Source organism: Lutjanus erythropterus, chromosome 8 (genome assembly GCF_056507025.1).
Source record: "Lutjanus erythropterus isolate fLutEry1 chromosome 8, fLutEry1.hap2, whole genome shotgun sequence".
NCBI classification, from domain to species: Eukaryota; Metazoa; Chordata; class Actinopteri; order Lutjaniformes; family Lutjanidae; genus Lutjanus; species Lutjanus erythropterus.
Window position 1 is genome coordinate 8,333,159 of NC_139324.1, and position 17,982 is coordinate 8,351,140.

The window sequence follows — 17,982 nt, forward strand, 5'->3', positions numbered from 1 at the left end:
AAATGCTTTATGAAAGTTGTACTGCAGATATAAATCTTGCATTTGCAGATTTTTTTTCCCATAGTCTTTTATTTATTTGGGGACCCAAATAAAATTTCCTGTGAACCAATTGTGGGTCATGACACAGTTTCTGGGAATGACTGCTCTAAACTTTGAATTTGAATAGGTTCCCAACCAAAACAGAATTTTTATTACAGATTTAAGACTGGGCTGTTGGGGTACCACCAAGCAATTATGCTTAGGGCAACCAAATGTCCAGCAGCAGAAGAGTATAATGCATAAAACTGAAACATGACACAAAAAAACATTGTGTTATCTCTGTCACTGTTAAGCTCTTTTAATTTTTCTTTTTTTGTCATTTTAGCAAGTCTTGGACAGAGTGAGTCGTATGACCCAGGGGGACCTGGTCATGTCCATGGACCAGCTCCTCACCAAACCTCGTCTGGGAACTTGCCACAAGTTCTACATGCAGCCCTTCACCCTGGCCAGCAGTAAGAAGCACACCTCCACTCTGCTCTCGTACTATCACAGAATACAAATGTGAGATGACTTCACCCTGTTGAGTACACTCTGATCTTTTTTCTGTCCTTCCAGATGAAGTGAAGACTCTGATGTTCTTCGAGGGATGTCCTCCTCATCTCGGATGCTCCATCAAGCTGCGCGGTGCCTCAGAGTACGAGCTGGCCCGGGTGAAGGAGATCATAATGCTGATGATGTGTGTGGCCTACCACTCACAGCTGGAGATCTCTTTTCTCATGGATGAGTTTGCCATGCCGCCCAGCTTGGCCCAAAGCACGTCGTTCCCCTGCTTGTTGGAGGGCGCCTCTGCAGAGGAGGAGGCAGATGGAGAGAAGAGAGGGAAGGAGGCAAATGAAGAGAGCCAGGAGAAACCTGCAGGGGGTGAAGACTCTGCACTGGGAGGACAGCCTGAGGAGGCAGGGCTTCCCTCTGACTCTGCATCCAAAAATGGAGATATAGATGCTCTCCAAGACAAACAAAACCCCAAATCACCTTCCTCTGTTGAGGAGGAGGCTGGTAACACAGAGACAATGACCTCCTCGCCATTCTCCATTCCCCCCACACCATCTCTGCCTCTCCCTCCTCCATTCCTCATGGAAGAGGACCAGGAGGAGGTGAGCTCAGACACTCTGATCAGGGCGTCTGAGGGGGAGACTGGGGATGAGGGGAGCCTAGTGAGGGAGGAGTCCCTCAGTATAGAGGATGGGGACGGTTCAGAGACACCCACTCCCAGGTTGTTCCGAGACCCTCTGCAGGATGATACGGGGATGTTTGTGGCCGAGCAGGTGACCTCATCAGATGACCATCTGAAGTCCATCTCTGCTGTCTTCAAGCAGGAGCTTAAGGACATCATCCTGTGCATTTCACCGTTCATCACATTTAAGAAACCATTCCTTCTCACGCCTGCTGGAATGCACTGCCCCAGCAGGGAGTACTTCCCTGAACAGGTACCTAGCTTTATTGTTGTTGTGGGTTTTTTGTTGAGATTTGTTTTTGTTTTGCTTTTTAGATCTGCTTCTTTTAATCACAAGCTGAAACTAAAGATACACTTCATCATTAATCAATCTCCTGACTATTTTTCTCTACTAATTAATACATTATTTATTCTGTAAAATATCAGAAACCAGTGAAAAAAGTTCATCCCAGTTTGTCTGAGACCAGGGTGATGTTGTCAGATTTGCTGTCCTGTCTGACCAGTAGTCCAAAACCCCAATATATTCATCTTATTGGGATATAAAACAGAAAATTAGAAGATTTTGATATTTCAGAGGCTGAAAACACCAACTTTGGGTTTTTAGGGTTGATCACTGATGTGTGTGGAGACGGGATGAAGCAAAATGTGAATTACCTCTAGTGTTCAAGTTGACTCTTGCAGCCTTAAAGGGAAAGTTCTGATTATTTGAAGTGTGGTTGTATGAGGTACTTCTCCAAAGTCAGTGTATTACCTACAGTAGATGGTGGTCAACATGGTGATATACACTATATTTAGAATATGGGGGGGGGGGGGTTATGAATATACGTGGGAAAATATAGAGTGAAACAAAATTAAATGAATACAATTTATGTTGAGGACATAAACAAGATTTTGCTGATGCTATCATTATCACCTTTATTTAGCTAAAATTCAACTTGAATCTTTGCTTCCCCAATTATTGTTAATGATTGATTGTGAACTTTTTTGGCTTCAGAAGGGCGGCATCCCAGAAAAAGTTTGGGAACCACTGATCTATATGTTGTGTAGACATTGTTGTTTGTACAATGCTCACCTGTGTTTTTCCTGTCCTATAGGTCTACCTGTCTCCTCTCCTCAACAAGGATTTTAAGGAACTGGACGGGCGCAGAAAGCGGCAGCTCCTTAAAGACTCTGCCCCCTCCTCCCTGACGAGCGGACAGACAAATGGCGGCCCACAGCCAAAGCCCATGGATGTCCTGCCCTCACACAGCCTTACCAGCACACGCATCATAGAGCAACTGAGCAGCAGCCAGGATCTGGCCAAAATGCTGGCAGACTACAGAGCAAAGGGAGGTCGTATCCGGCAGAGGGAAGCCACCACCGACCCCTTCAGCACTGCCAGTGCTGCAGCTCCTGTCAGCGGCCACAGCAAGGCGGGGGACACTACAGTCAAGGCACCAGTGAAGGCTGACAGTGAAGAGGAGAAGCCAAGCAAACAAAATGATATGAGCTGGGCGCCCAAGGTGAGCAGTGTGGAGACCATGGTTCATTAAAGGTGTTGTCTTGTCAACAAAATTTACATTCAGTGTTTCTCACCAAAGCCCCACTGTGTGTATCCTGGGAGTCAAACGAACATGTTGAATGCATGTCCTTCTGCATAAATCATTTGAAAAGATGATTTTTCTGAACATTTTGAAACCTGTATTGTTTACATTCATGTTTGTGGTGCATTTTACTTCAACTGGGAAGTCAGAATTTCTGATTTCCCAGTTGGAAATTTTAACTGAAATACCACCTAAAGTTAGATTTCCAACTTGGAAAATCATAGGATCCTCACCAAACTTGACCTCAGAATCCAAGATGGCTGTCCCGTGTAGCAACAGTAGTGAAAACTGCAGTAATATACTGTTAATAAGCATTTCTGTCACATTACATCACTACGCACCATAATGTGAAACCATTGGTAGGAATGTGTGTCACCTGAAACCAAAAGTCAATTCCCTGGTTCCAGCTTCTCTTTCTTTAGTTTTATATCATTGTTAATTTAATATCATTGGTTTTTGGCTCAGTGGACAGACAGATTCTTTCACTATTTTATGATAATTTGAAAAAGAAAAAAAAAGAAATGAATTGTTGTGCCAGATTATATTGTATCCCTGATCTGCCATTTGTGAGGAAAGCTATGTGTTTTAACCTGTTTGTGTTTGTTGTTTTCCTCAGCTTGACTGCCTCAACCCTGTCAACCATCAGAGACTGTGTGTGCTCTTCAGCAGTTCATCAGCTCAGTCCAGCAACGCTCCCAACCCCTGCGTCAGCCCATGGTAAACTGCTCGTGTGGAGCAGATCAATAATTAAGTCTCATAATTTTGTTTTTGATGAATTTGTAGTCACTGCCGTTGTTGTCAGCAGGATCGTCACAATGGAGTTCTATGGCAAGAATGACCTCTCTCTTGGTGTATTCTTGGAGCGATATTGTTTCAGGTAAGACAAAATGATAATGCGTTTGAGAGATGAGAGATTCATTATCAGACCAAAGCTTAGTTACTGAATGGAAGCTATGTGGCTGAGATTGTTGCCATTATAATGTTTATGGGGAGATGAGAATTAGATTTGGACATGATTTGAACATTTTGATTGATTACATTAGTGAAATATGTAAATATGTTGCTTTTACAACTAGAAAAAGACAAATTTTTAGTTTAGCAGTAAGGAAGCTTGTCAGTTAGCTTTCAAACCTGTATGTTTGGAATACTTTTTCTCCAGGCCATCTTACCAGTGCCCCAGCATGTTCTGTGAGACTCCCATGGTGCACCACATCCGTCGGTTCGTGCACGGCAGCGGCTGCGTGCAGATTGTATTAAAGGAGCTGGACTCCCCCGTGCCTGGCTATCAGCACACAATTCTCAACTACTCCTGGTGCCGCATCTGCAAACAGGTCAGTAATTATTAACACAATGTTTAACATTAACATGCACACATTACAGCTACCAAATCTAATATGTTTTAGATACTTTATCCTGAGAATAAACATTGCTGAGTTTCAGATCAGAGAACTTGCTGGATATCTAAACAAGACTTTTTTTTTTTTTTTTAAAAAACGCATAAAGTCCAGATGAAACAGCAGCAGAGTATCTAGCTGTATCATGACATATTTCTGGGTGGAACAGGATAGGCAGGCAGGAGGTTGAAATGTGTGTGTGTGTAATAACAGACACGAAGAATAAACAGGTGCACAGAAATTATCAGACTAATAAAGAATAATAAAGCATGAATCAGAGAATGCATTTAGTGCCCACTTTTGGTAATATACAACTCCCTTTACTTACAAAGCATTACCATTGAATTCCTAGTCTTAAAGTTTTATAAATATTCTCTGACTGGTTGATTTCTTCCTGGTGATCCAAGGGCACTTACAGCTGCTTCACACTACATTTGTGTGTGTGTGTGTGTGTGTGTGTGTGTGTGTGTGTGTGTGTGTGTGTGTGTGTGTGTGTGTGTGTGTGTGTGTGTGTGTGTGGCGCGTTACCTGCTGGTTTTCAGTTTGCCACACAGCCCATATGAGCAGCGCTGCTCACAGGCGTGTCACACATGGCTGTAGCCATGCTTCATCTAGAGATTCACTCTCACCTATTTTTTGTGTGTTGCATGCAGTTCTCTGCAAATATACACAGTGAAAATGATTTCTTGATTGTCACATCAACATTAAATCAACAACATGAAACCTTTCACTACAGTTTCAATGTCTGTATCTGAAGAATATCGTCACAGACATGATCAAAATCAGGTGAAGGACAGTATTAGTTTGTTTTCTTTCTTTTGTCTTTCTCCCTCCCTCGCTCTCAAATGAGGGGGAAAATTACTGATTGCATTGTTATTACATCTCTTTTCTGCAAACTCAGTGTAGAAAGACAGGGCTTTCAGCAATCGCCTTGCAACAGAAACACAACCTGTGTGGACACCGCAGGCATGCGAGGCGTAGAAGCTCAGCAAGGTAGACATCAGCACAGGTACATGCAAGTACTGAACTGGTCGTTAGACACCTAACCTGTTGTTTGTTTGTTTTCTTAAATCAAACAGACCAGCCACAGTATTTTCTGACAACAGATATGTGAATTTAGATCAGTGTGGGACCACATATAAATGTACATTACAGTCAAGCCCTGACAAACAAGTTCACACAATGCTGATTAAACCTACCACTGCCCAGTGTACATTATATGTACTGATTGATCCCTGATCATTCCGATCAAAAGCAGCTAAAGCTTTGGTCTGATCAACTTGTGTCCTACTCCACGTATTTCAATTCAGTGCTTCCTTCAATTCAGTAAGTTGTTAAAAAGTGTGTGGCATAGTAGTCTTATAGTAGTCTCCCGCTGATTTTGCTGTATGAGACGCCTTTTTTTTTTTTGTCCTGTCTCTACCTGATATTATTCATAAATTGAGGTCGAGTTGGAGACAAATAATACTATTGGTGCTCATAATCAGTTATCTCCTCTTGAGCTCTAAAGAATGATGAATGATGTAGCAGGATGACGGTAAGCAAATTAACCCCTTGTGTGTAAAATGTCAGTGTGAACACAAACCAGACTAGAAGTATAATAATATTTTCACTTGGTCTTGACTGAGTGAACTGGACTGCAGGTGCAGCCCCTTCATTTTTACTTCAGCATAGTAGAAAAATAAGAACATTAATTCTAACTTGTAACTGAATGAATGAAGCAAAAGGAAATGGTAATTAATCTTGAATATCTGGCCAAACCTCCCTCTGTAACACTCAGTATCTGGCCCTTTTTTAAGGTGACGCCCGTGGTGCCTCTGTCCAACGACTCATGGTCCATGTCTTTTGCCAAATACCTGGAACTTCGCTTCTACGGCCATCAGTACACGAGGAGGGCTAATGCAGAGCCCTGCGGACACTCTATCCACAAAGACTACCACCAGTACTTCTCATACAACCAGATGGTGGCTTCCTTCAGGTTGGTCGGCTGTCAGTGTGTCCTCTGTCCTTCATTATCCCCACCGCTCCTAAGCTGAGGGGATCATGTGATCACTTCCATGTGTGTATGAGTGTGTGTGTGCGTGTCGACTGGACCCTGCATCCAGTAGAACTAGGTTCTCATGTAAACTGTAACTTGACTGGTTGTTGGAGACAAACAATTGTGAGACAGTAATTCTGTTTTCACTGCTGTTTTTATACGACCACTGACAGCTGACATCATCATCATGATCAACAACTGCTTCAGTTTGAAATCTTGTTTCAGCTTTGGATAACATATGTAGAGGTCATGTTAATGTTGGTGGAACTTTGCAAATCTCCACTGGTTGCATCTTGCATTTATGGTGGCATTGCAGTAGGTGCTTTGCAGTCTTGCCAGGCAGAGATCTGCACTCGACTGTCTTCTAGTTACAACCGAATTAAACGCAGGTCATGTTGAGAATGAAAGAATAAACACACGGTTGTGCTAGTGCGTGTCATTACCTATTTATTCAGATTTATTCAACATGTGAACATCATCCACCCGTTTGTCCACTGTGTGTTTGATTTCTGTGTGAGATTTTGAGGATGGTTACAGCCAAAAGCACCTGCTCTATGCATGGAATCCTTGAATTAGTCATGACGCAGACTTTTCCTGACTTTCTGTTTCTCAGCTACACGTCTGTAAGGCTGTTGGAGATTTGTCTTCCTCGTCCCAAGATCTTCATCAGGAACCTGGGTCCCTCTAAGACCAATTTGCAGCAGGATCTGAAGGACTTCTCTCAAAAGTAAAGGATTGCCATTGATAGGGCTCATGTCAAACACATGCAGAAACTCCAGATAAGAATGTAGCTTGACAGCATCACCTGACCTCAGTTTCCCTCTGCTCTCCCCTCAGGGTGACTCAGGTGTACTTGGCCATAGATGACCGCCTCACCTCCCTCAAGACTGACACCTTCAGTAAGTCTCGAGAGGAGAAGATGGAGGACCTCTTTGCTCAAAAAGACGTAGGTTTTTCCCCGTGTGATAGTCTGTCTTCTTATCTCTGGGTACAGTGGTAGTTGTAGACTCACAGTGGGGTTTCTGTGTGTTTAGATGGAAGAGGCAGAGCTGCGCAGCTGGATCGAGAAGCTTCAGGTGCGACTACAGGCCTGTGTTCTGGATTCTCCTCAGCAGCTGCAGACTGTGCTGGAGTCGCTGGTGATGAAGAAACAGAGTCTGTGTGAAATGCTACAGTACTGGAATGGCAGGTCTGACTCACAGACTTCTTAAAAACTTATTTTACTGGAGGAAAAAAAGGATTCAGTTCCATGAAATAAAAGTAACATATAGTTGGCAAGGATAAAAAGTTTGTTGTAGACAGTTGACAGGAAAAACAAGCCTGACCTGAAAAAGTCCTTTCACAAAAACCTTCAAGGTGCAGGGTATTTACAGACTCATTATAGCACTGTTTGACTGTAGGAACCACCACCTCCTTTTTCTCTTTAAGGCTGTAAAAGAGCTGCTGTGTCTTCATACATTTGATTTTTGAGTTGCTTCTGACTTAAAGGGATACTCAAAAATGATAATTCAGTCATTATCTACTCACATTCATGCCAGTTGAAGGTGGGGTTTAGTTTTTTAGTCCACAAAATACTGCTAGAGTTTCACATGAAAACAGTGTTGCAGAATCTCCCAAACAATGGAAGTGAATGGTGACCAGTTTTCGAATGTAAAAAAAAAAACATAAAAAACCTGATGAACTTGATTGAAATACGTTATTTACACTACGTGTTCTTTCTAAATCTTCATTATAGGTGTGGCATGCACATAGTTTGAATTGGGTGTGTGTGTGGTGTGAGGGTGTGCGCACATATTCTTTAGGAGATTTGGATTAGATTAACACTGTTTTCCTGTGAAACTTCAGTTCTGTGGACTAAAAAACTAAACCTGACTTTCAGATAGTGACTGAATTTTTATTTTTGGGTGAACTATCCCCTTAATCTGTTTTTAATATATATATTGATTGGGGCAACGTGGCTCTTTAGTTTCTATGTGGTGCTTAGTGTTTTGTGTTTTCCCTCCCAGGCTGCAGGACTTGTTCCAGCAGGAGAAAGGCAGGAAGCGTCTGTCTGTCCCTCCGAGCCCCGGCAGGCACAGACAGACCACCACTGATGACAGCAAGGTCGGTGATATCATTCATTGTGTTTACATGCACTTAAAGGGATAGTTTGTTTTCTTTTTTTAAGTTGGGTTGTGTGAGGTCAGCGTATCAACGCACCCCCAGTTTGGACGAGCACCAGTATGGAAACTAAGCAATGTACTGCTGTGGACAGGGTCATCTGCAAAATGTTTTTCATCTGTTCAAAAAAATCCATGTCAGTATCACTTAATCTTGTATTTAGAAAAAATTCACCTTGCCTTCAAACAGACTCTTCTGACAGGAAACTAAAGCTGTTATATCACTCGCCCAAAGCCACCAGACTCCTTTGGCAAAAACAGACATTTTACCTCACAGAACGCAGGAGTTGCAGTTCAACCACTGCCTCAGTCGGTTAGTTTGTGTACAGTTTGGATTTGATAAACATGTTAAAGCACCAAAATCACACACAAATAAACAAACCAAACTATCCATTTAATGTAACCCAACAGTTCATATTCACAGGTTTTACCAAGTTTTGTAACAGACCTTTTTCATCTGAAAGGACATTTGCACCCCTGAAACAAAATATATTACCGTGATAAGTCATAGTTATGACATAAAGAAGATGAAATTATGACTTTTTATCTCATAATTATGACTTTTTTTATTTCACAGTTTCCCTGTGGAGATCAGTCGGTTCTAATTTAATATGAATTTTTATTATTTATTTATTTATTTTTATTTATTATTAACTATTTTTGTTGATTCATGTATATATTTTACAGAGTGCCCTGGACTCCTCCCCCCGTAACCCCTCACCTGTGGTACAGAATGGTGAGAAAGGTGAGTTGGCTGTGCAGACCCCACCCCATCCTGCTTTATGTTACTGAGTGAAGCTGATTGTGATCCTGACGTGTTTGACGTGTTTTCACCGACAGAGGACCGTCACCTCAGCACACTGCCCTCAGCCTCCTCCTCCTCTATGCTGCCGTCACCAGGGGAACCTGGAGGAGAAGCAGTCACACCCGGCCCCTCCTTCACCGAGCAGGACTCTGTCAGCATCCCAGAAGGTACACGCAAACACTTAGGCACATACAGTAAACTGTCTCGTCTCGTATACAGTATCTCTCTAACCTGATGCCTTCTATGTAAATTCTCAGATGTATTTGACGGACACTTGTTGGGCTCCACTGACAGCCAGGTGAAGGAGAAATCCACCATGAAAGCCATCCTCGCCAACTTCCTGCCTGGCAACAGCTACAACGCCATCCCCTTCCCATTGTAAGTCATACACAAGGCCAGCTGTAGTTTATTTTTAAAGCTGACCAAAATGCGATCCAAAACTCTTCAAAAATGTCAAAATCTTGTTCAACTAATTTTTTTAAATCAGCCAATATCTGGTCAATTTCATTGTATGTCTGTTTTTTGTGTTAAAAGAACATACATCTGATTTTAGGTCCTTATTTGATCAAATGGCTAAAGGTTTTTTGTACCATATGGTGTTTTTTTTACTATCAATACTGACACTCAGGTACTGCAAATACAGTGATGTTTATCAAAGCACCTCTCTTATTTTGGACATATCTGTTTAGGACTGGGTTTTTATTTATTATACTAGTCCTGATATAATACCTGAGTGTTGATATAACGGATGAAACAATAATTGGTTTCATGGTTAAGTGTGATCAAATTCAATCAGTACTGTTTCAAATTTTGATTATCGTGATACTCCTGTTTTTTGCACAGCAGCAACATGGGTTTGTTTTCTATCAGTGACAACACTGACCTCACAAAGGACATGATGCCATTTCAAATCATTGAAGGGTTCTATATGTCAAACTTATTATCAGAAATATTTCAGTGTGTGTATCAGTGCTTTTTGAACATTTTCAGCACATTTTATCAATACCACAATAACAAAGAAAACTGTGATATTTTGGTCACTATAATTGTGATTTGAAATTTTAATACTGTTACATCTCTACTTTGTATTGATATAAAAATGATTCATTTTTTAATGTGTAACTTTAAATGAAGTGTTGTGTAATACACACTTAGCAGACAGATGTTCTACTTCAGTAAATGACTGAAAAGTTCTGTTTTAAATAAGCTCAGTTCTGACAGTGTGCTGAATGCAGCACTCTGCATGATATCTCACATAAAGAAAAATAAAATATGCTGTAAATTCTAAAATGTTAATTGTTACCTACAAACAACTAGCTGTACAAGAACTTCATCTGAATAAAAACATCCTAAATTACCAAAATGTTTAAATCTTAACTACTGTATTTACTGCAATAGTGACCTCAACTGCAGAGGGTACCAGAACTTTTATTTGAAATAGGCTTGTATTAGAGGCCGGCCTTCATTTCTGATTACCTCTGTTTGATAATAATTGGCCATATTTTACTGCAAAGCCTCATTTTGATCCGCTCCTGTTTGCCCTGTTCAAGTTGCTGCATTATGCTGTTACCAACTCGAACACTTTCTCTGTCCATTTCAAATTAAAAGCCCCCCGGCGTTTCAATAAACAGAAACCCTTCATTTCTTTTCAAGGCTTTTATTGTGAGACACTTGTGGGAACATGTTGTGGAAAACTTATTGAGTTGGTTCTTGAGCATCTTGTGGTGCCTGTATGTTACTACAAAATACAGTTTGTCTGAGACATGAATGCACATGTGATCCGCAGTGACTGAAATCACACTGTAACACATATAAAAAGCCCAAGTATATTTTTGATTTTTTTTAATTAAAGCAGTGGAAATATACATATGACAGCTGCCATTTTTCGCCCGGCCATTATTCACGACCTGGTTTTTATTTGACTAGCATTTTTATTTGAGGAAATACGTTATCTTGTTGCAGAACAAGTAAACAGTACTGCTTTGACACATTCTGTTCACTACCAAAAAACTAACAAAGATTATCACTTACAGGATCCAGCTGATGGGTCACAGTGAGATGATTAGAGATGGATAGAATATATGAAAACAAATTTTTGATCAACACGCTTTTTAAAAAAGTCAAGATAATTAAAAATTACCTAACAAAGCAATAAAAAGATAAAGGCCTGGACTATAACCACAGTTCTTACAAGCTTTAATGGTTTGTGTCTGGCTGTCATGTGATCTGTGTTGACAGTGACCCGGACAAGCACTACCTGATGGACGAACATGAGCGGGTGCCCATCGCAGTGTGTGAAAGAGAGCCGAGCTCCATCATAGCCTTTGCTCTCAGGTGACCACTGTCTCCTCTCTCTGTCTCAGCTCAGCATTTCAGTAAAAAAAAAAGAGCGAAATTGCCTCAGAATGTAGCTTTACAAATGTCCCCAATGCATAAAACATGATGTTATTTTGTCATGTATTTCCTTCCAGCTGCAAGAAGTATAAAACAGCACTGGATGATCTGTCCAAGGCATCAAACACAGGCGGGGATGAGACGCAACAGGTCACCAGGTACGCAGGATTCAAGATGAAATCTGACATTGAAATTGAAATTGAAATGTTCTTTAAAGTTCTCAGGATTTTTACACGTTGTTTCCCATCACATAGAAAATTAGTTTTTAGCTGGACAAACAATCAGCAAAGCAATGAGGAGCAATTTTTTTTATTTTTTGGCCTTGTAAACTTTGTCTCTACAGCTGAGTATCAGCACTCAGTATCTTTAAGGTATTGATTGAACTAACCCAGTACCAAGTGATATTGAAACTTCTACAGTCAAACGGTACATTCAGTCCTTTTGCTACCCAGATCTAGAAAAGAAATGACTGATATGGTTTTGCTCACAGCCAGCCACTGCAAGTGTTCTCCATTGGTATCACTTTCAGGGTACTGCTAATGGTATTGTAATTTTTTAAATGATAAAACCATGTGGTAAATATGCAAGGAGGGCTGATATCATTTATGTTAATGTAAAAATTTCGTCGTTTGTTTTTTCGTCTTTTCTCTTCAGTGCTGGGGAGAGTCGGGTGAAGAACAGCCCTGCCAGGCCCAGTGACTCGGCCTCATCCCAGCAGAGCCGCACCAGCATAGACACTGATCCCCTCAGTAAGCACTCAGCACCACCACTCAAACAATAAGTTATAGGGATGGTTCAGGTTTTTGAAGTGTGGTCATATGATGTACTATCAATAGTCAGTGTAGACGGCATTCAACACACACTTAGTCTGGAGAATTAGAGACCACCAGGACAGAAGCTAGAAGCAGTGTACTGCTGTAGACAGGATCAGCAGCAACACGGGGTTTAGCCACCTAGAAAATCAGTGTACGCTATATTTAGAATATTTTCACCACTTTACCTTTCTGTCAGACAGACTTTCCCAACAGGAAACCACCGTTATATAAGACAAACTGTTCCAAAACTCCTTTAGAGAAAAACAGTAATTTTAGCCTGTGAATCCAAACTAACCCTGTAAACACCAAAGTCACACAATAAAACAAACTAACTAACAGATCCAGGCAGCGATAGACCAGCAACTCCTGTGTTCTATGAGATAAAATTACTAGGGATGTAACAATATGTTGAATACTGTGACATCACGATAAAAAAGAATGTCTTGATGCTGTACTGGACTTAACGATATCTACCGCGGTTAATTATTTTATTCTTTTATTTTATTTTCTGATAGAACTTCTACTGACTGCTCATTGCTTTTGTTTTGCAGTTGTATTTGCTTAATTCAAACAATGATTACCAAAAACAAATCGTGGCTGCTACTTTTATTTTATTAAAGAAGGAAATTGGAAGCACTGAATTTTATACAAGCTGCTCAATGTCTTAGTTTTTCAATATCCCAATAAATATGATATAGTGGAATTTTTAGTGTGGTATTATCATACGGTAAGTTATGGGTATTCTTACATCCTTAAACATTATAGTTTTTGTCAAATGAATCTGGTTTTGAAGCGAGCACAGACTGATATAAAGACTTCAGTAAAAGTCTGTCTGACGTCAAGGTGAAGCAGTGAAAACACTGTAAATACAGAATGCTCTTAAATGGATAGAGATTTTTTTAGGTGTCTAAAATTCCTTTTTCTGCTGACCCTGTTCACAGTAGTATATTACTTAGCTTCCCACACCAGTACTCCTGCTGCTAGATCCTTCATGTAAGATGCTAAACTTTTATTCCTGTTTTGTGCAGAGGATGCAGACTTGACAGACAAACAGAAGAAACAGACCCTGAATCCACATATTGAGCTCCGTGAGTATTTCTTCCTCTAACACTTCTGTATCCTCTGAGGATTTTCTGTAAAAGTTATCACAGTTGGGATGTAACTCAGTGGTTCCCAACCTGGGGTCTTGGCCATTTTCAAAACATTTTCAAGGTGCATTTTCGAGTTTTTCCAGCACCTTACAGCTGATAAATGACATATTTATAAGCAAAATGATTATTTCCCCTTAACACATTAAATCAGTTATTATGCTGTTATTAATCAAAATTATGTTTAGTGGCAGAAAGTTTCATGTTTAAAATGTTTCACCTGCCCATTTTCCTTAGCCAAATAGGAAATAGGAAATGTTAGCAGTTGATTAATTGATGAATCATTAATAATCAGTAAGATGTAAAACATCCTATTTTTTCTACTTTTTTTTCTTCTTTTTATTTTACATTTAATTTTAAGTTTGCCTATTCAAAAGACAAAATCATTTCAAATGAGGTGCAATGAATGCCATCTCTAGACTATTGATTAATCATCAATTAATACATTTTTGATCAGTTAAATTCTTATTGGCAATTAATCAGTTCATGAATAATCATCAATTTTTCTGTACAATCTGGCTCAACAAATATCTGGCTTTTTTTAATCTATAAAGTGAACTAACTAATTCAGTCAGGCAGAAATTTATTATGAAAGTAATGTGATTACAGTTTCAAGCACTTTATCCAAAATCCAAGCACTTTTCAAACCTCAAAAACACTTTATTAAAAGTGTTTTCAAGGATTTCCAGCACCTTTACAGACCCTGCAGTTTATATAAAGTCTGTGTTTGGCCTGAGGGGGACTCAGCTTTCCTTAGATACAAGTAAGAGGCACCAAGGACAGAGGTTGGGAACCACTGATGTAACTGAATGTCATCCCTTTGAAATATATATATATATAAATATATTTAAGGAAATGCATCAAAGCTGTGTTCACATGAACCTTGTCTGCTGATGAATTTGTAGAATTCTCTGATGCCAACGCCAAGTTTTACTGTCGAATCTACTACGCTGAGGAGTTTCATAAAATGCGAGAGGAGATCATGGAGAGCCCTGAGGAGGATTTCGTCCGCTCACTGTCCCACTGTGTCAACTGGCAGGCTCGTGGTGGGAAGTCTGGAGCTGTTTTCTATGCAACAGAAGGTTGTATTTAATGTCTCACAGATAAATGTCACTATTACTACTGCGGTCAATACCAAAGTCACAGTGAAACTGCAGTTAGCATCTTTAGCTTCAGTTATTTGACATTTCTGAGTCAAATGGATGTGGGATGTGAGATTTGGTGAGGTCAAGTTGAGATTGAGCTTCCTCTGTGTCCTGTCAGATGACCGGTTCATCCTGAAGCAGATGCCCAGACTGGAGGTCCAGTCCTTCCTGGATTTTGCACCTCACTACTTCACCTACATCACTGGAGCTGTGCAGCAGAAGGTATGCATCATAAACAGAAGTCTCTATCTGGTGTTGAAAGACTGAGCTTGAGTAAATAACAACAAATTCTGTGCCGCAGCGGCCGACAGCGCTGGCAAAGATCCTGGGTGTTTACAGGATCGGTTACAAGAACTCTCAGAACAATACGGAGAAGAAACTGGACCTGCTCGTGATGGAAAATCTTTTTTATGGACGCAAGATGGCTCAGGTAGGACTCACAGCGAGTATTTTATTGTGGGTATTGGTGCCAGTATGAAACAAATCCTTTTTTTCATTTAACAAAAGAAGCCACAGTTCTTAAAAGCTACATGTTGTCCAAAGACAAGCTGCTGTAGAGTCAAAAATGAGCAAATTGCGGGTACTTGTTCAGTAGTGAATCTGCTGCTTATCCTGTCAGGTAAGAGAGCACAAACACACAATTTGCAGTCCTCCAATGTGTCCAGGACACAGTGTGGTCACATGTAGCTCAGATCACCTGTGAATGAGATCTCAGTTCTTGTTTGTTGTATTTACAGCTGTTCTCAGAGCTGTCCACTTGTCATCTGATCACCTGGCACACATGTGAATACCGGGTGTAAACAGGGCCTAAGTTTATAAAAGATGCAGATGTCCTGAAGCGTCCTTATCTCTGACATGTCCTCTGTAGGTGTTTGACCTCAAAGGCTCCCTGAGAAACCGCAATGTGAAGACAGACTCGGGGAAGGAAAGCTGTGAGGTGGTTCTGCTGGACGAGAACCTTCTGAAGTTGATCCATGACAACCCGCTGTACATCCGCTCCCACTGTAAAGCCATCCTGCGTGCCGCCATACACAGCGACGCCTACTTCCTCTCCAGCCACCTCATCATCGACTACTCCCTGCTGGTTGGGCGGGACGACGCCACCGATCAGCTGGTGGTCGGAATTATAGGTGAGAGGACGTTTGAAGTGGGTGGATCATGAGTCTGTTTCATCTGTTAGTTTTGAACTTCATGTTTGCTGTCCAGATCTTGTCCAGCGTAGATGATATAACAAAACCAAATGTTTCACGTTCAAACTCAGTGAGAACAAATCACAGCTTCTGCTCCACAAAAACACATCTGTGATGCTCTGTCTGCAGATTATATCAGGACTTTTACCTGGGACAAGAGACTGGAGATGGTTGTCAAATCCACTGGAATCCTGGGAGGTCAAGGTAAATCTTAAAGCGACAGCTCACCCTAAAATCAAAATTACACATTTTTCCTCTTCCCTGTAGTGCTATTCATCCATCGAGGTCAGGTGTTCCCAAACTCTTTCAGCTTAATACCCAAAAGACGAAATTGGTGTCTGTCTGGTATCCAAACTTGCTCAAATGAATCATGAATTGTTGTAACATCTACTTTTATAAACTTGACAGAGCAGATATTATGATGATTTAATATAATATAATAAGATATAATGTTGCTTCTTGTCTCTAATGCTGTTGTGTGTCGTGTCTTTCAGGGAAGATGCCCACTGTGGTCTCTCCGGAGCTGTACAGAGCTCGTTTCTGTGAGGCCATGGACAAGTACTTCCTGATGGTACCTGACCACTGGACTGGCCTGGGCATCAACTGCTGAGCGGTTCATTCATGTCTGAGAGCAGAAACACACAAATACTCTCCATCTCTGACTTCCTATGCACAAAAATCAGTTTCCTGGACAGAGGCCTCAGTATGTGAGCGCTTTTCAACTGACCTGAGACCCACAAGCACACTGGACGTTGTAAATGTTTAAAGGCTGACCAGTACACAGCACAGTATCATTCCACAGGAGCAGTGCCACTCTGCCAACTGCACCATTAAGACTATTTACATCTGTTTTTATCACTGCAGTATTGCCAGATTCTAATCGATCCCCTCTGGACCCCCGCTGTGTTTCAGAGGGTTTGTTATTTTATTAGTGCCATGAGTCCAACTGTTTCAAGAGGACTCACTGAAAACATTCAGTCTTGTGGTTATAGTTTGGTAAACAAGCTAATTCATGTAATTTAAAGTTTGTAAATGTACAGAGATTATGTAACTATTAAAAGATTATTAACACTGATTTCTTTAAGCTCTCATCTGTTTCTTACTTTTGTTAATGAGGAAGAAATGATCCAGTCGAGGGGGAAATGGATGGATATGATGCAATTGCTCTTTCAAACTTAAGTGTATGATCACATGAGCACTTTGGTAAAAGTCACTTGGTGTTTAGGATCAGTGTGCACAGAGCAGGAAGGCCTTCAGTCGTCATTATCGATGGTTTTCAAAAAGGCCACCACTGCAGCAGGTGCAGCAAACCACCTGTCCCTGTCAAATAAAGGCAGAAAAGAGCTGAACATGCAATTTCATTTCATTTGCCCCACGGGCCAAGATCTGCAACTGAAAATTTTGGCCCCAGATGTCAACATCATCATTCTACAGGAGACATGGTGTAAGGCTGACAGTCACTTTCTGTCCACGTGGTTCTAGAAAAATAATAGAACCATCTCAGAATCACAGCAACACTAATAGAAGGGAATCTGGATAATTAATTATTTTGTCTAAATCTGATCTGAACAAAAATGGCAAATAGTACATGTGGTTAAAACTAAGGAAAGCGCTCCTATTAACAGAACTAGATTTGTTTATTTGTGAAACATATATCCCTCCCTCTGAACCGCCCCCCCCCCCCCCTCCTACTTCTCAAAAGACATCTCCCCCACACACAAACAGAGACATGTCATTCCCACGCCCCGGGAAATGAGCTTATTGGTGGGAACACAAATCTGTCGTACAAAGGAAAAGGACAGTAACTTGATTTTATGTCAAAAATTAGTTATGATCATTTTTGTGACATTAAAGACATCTTTTGTCATGTGGACAAATATCTTCTCTCAAGTGTGTTTTATTCTGGAGGAAATAGGGGGTTGAAATTACAGAAACTGCAAAAAGCTGCAGAGAAACCACAGCAAACCACCATAACTTCAGTTACTGTGTTCAAACATGTCAAATATCTGCAAAATAAATGAAGAAATATGTCAACTGTGTGCATTATTATATTATATATAACAACAGCATAGAAAAATATTAAAATAAGAGCACAGGA

General features: G+C 40.7%; 1 protein-coding gene across 4 annotated transcripts in view; it reads left to right on the forward strand.

The window, feature by feature from the left end:
• The window catches only part of pikfyve (phosphoinositide kinase, FYVE finger containing), a 43,683-nt gene extending 26,724 nt beyond the window's left edge, over positions 1-16,959 (forward strand). For all 4 annotated transcript variants that reach the window (XM_084724411.1, XM_084724412.1, XM_084724409.1 and 1 more), the window contains 24 exons: positions 365-491; positions 595-1,466; positions 2,308-2,715; positions 3,413-3,513; positions 3,602-3,673; positions 3,956-4,127; positions 5,990-6,168; positions 6,842-6,955; positions 7,066-7,174; positions 7,263-7,417; positions 8,235-8,331; positions 9,075-9,132; positions 9,228-9,359; positions 9,450-9,570; positions 11,431-11,526; positions 11,664-11,744; positions 12,241-12,335; positions 13,430-13,489; positions 14,455-14,631; positions 14,813-14,916; positions 14,996-15,124; positions 15,563-15,824; positions 16,014-16,088; positions 16,379-16,959. In XM_084724411.1, the coding sequence (XP_084580537.1) occupies positions 365-491; positions 595-1,466; positions 2,308-2,715; positions 3,413-3,513; positions 3,602-3,673; positions 3,956-4,127; positions 5,990-6,168; positions 6,842-6,955; positions 7,066-7,174; positions 7,263-7,417; positions 8,235-8,331; positions 9,075-9,132; positions 9,228-9,359; positions 9,450-9,570; positions 11,431-11,526; positions 11,664-11,744; positions 12,241-12,335; positions 13,430-13,489; positions 14,455-14,631; positions 14,813-14,916; positions 14,996-15,124; positions 15,563-15,824; positions 16,014-16,088; positions 16,379-16,494 (3,912 nt within the window). In that variant the 3' untranslated portion in view covers positions 16,495-16,959. The remainder of the gene's footprint in view (positions 1-364; positions 492-594; positions 1,467-2,307; positions 2,716-3,412; positions 3,514-3,601; positions 3,674-3,955; positions 4,128-5,989; positions 6,169-6,841; positions 6,956-7,065; positions 7,175-7,262; positions 7,418-8,234; positions 8,332-9,074; positions 9,133-9,227; positions 9,360-9,449; positions 9,571-11,430; positions 11,527-11,663; positions 11,745-12,240; positions 12,336-13,429; positions 13,490-14,454; positions 14,632-14,812; positions 14,917-14,995; positions 15,125-15,562; positions 15,825-16,013; positions 16,089-16,378) is intronic.
• Positions 16,960-17,982: the final 1,023 nt, after the last annotated feature.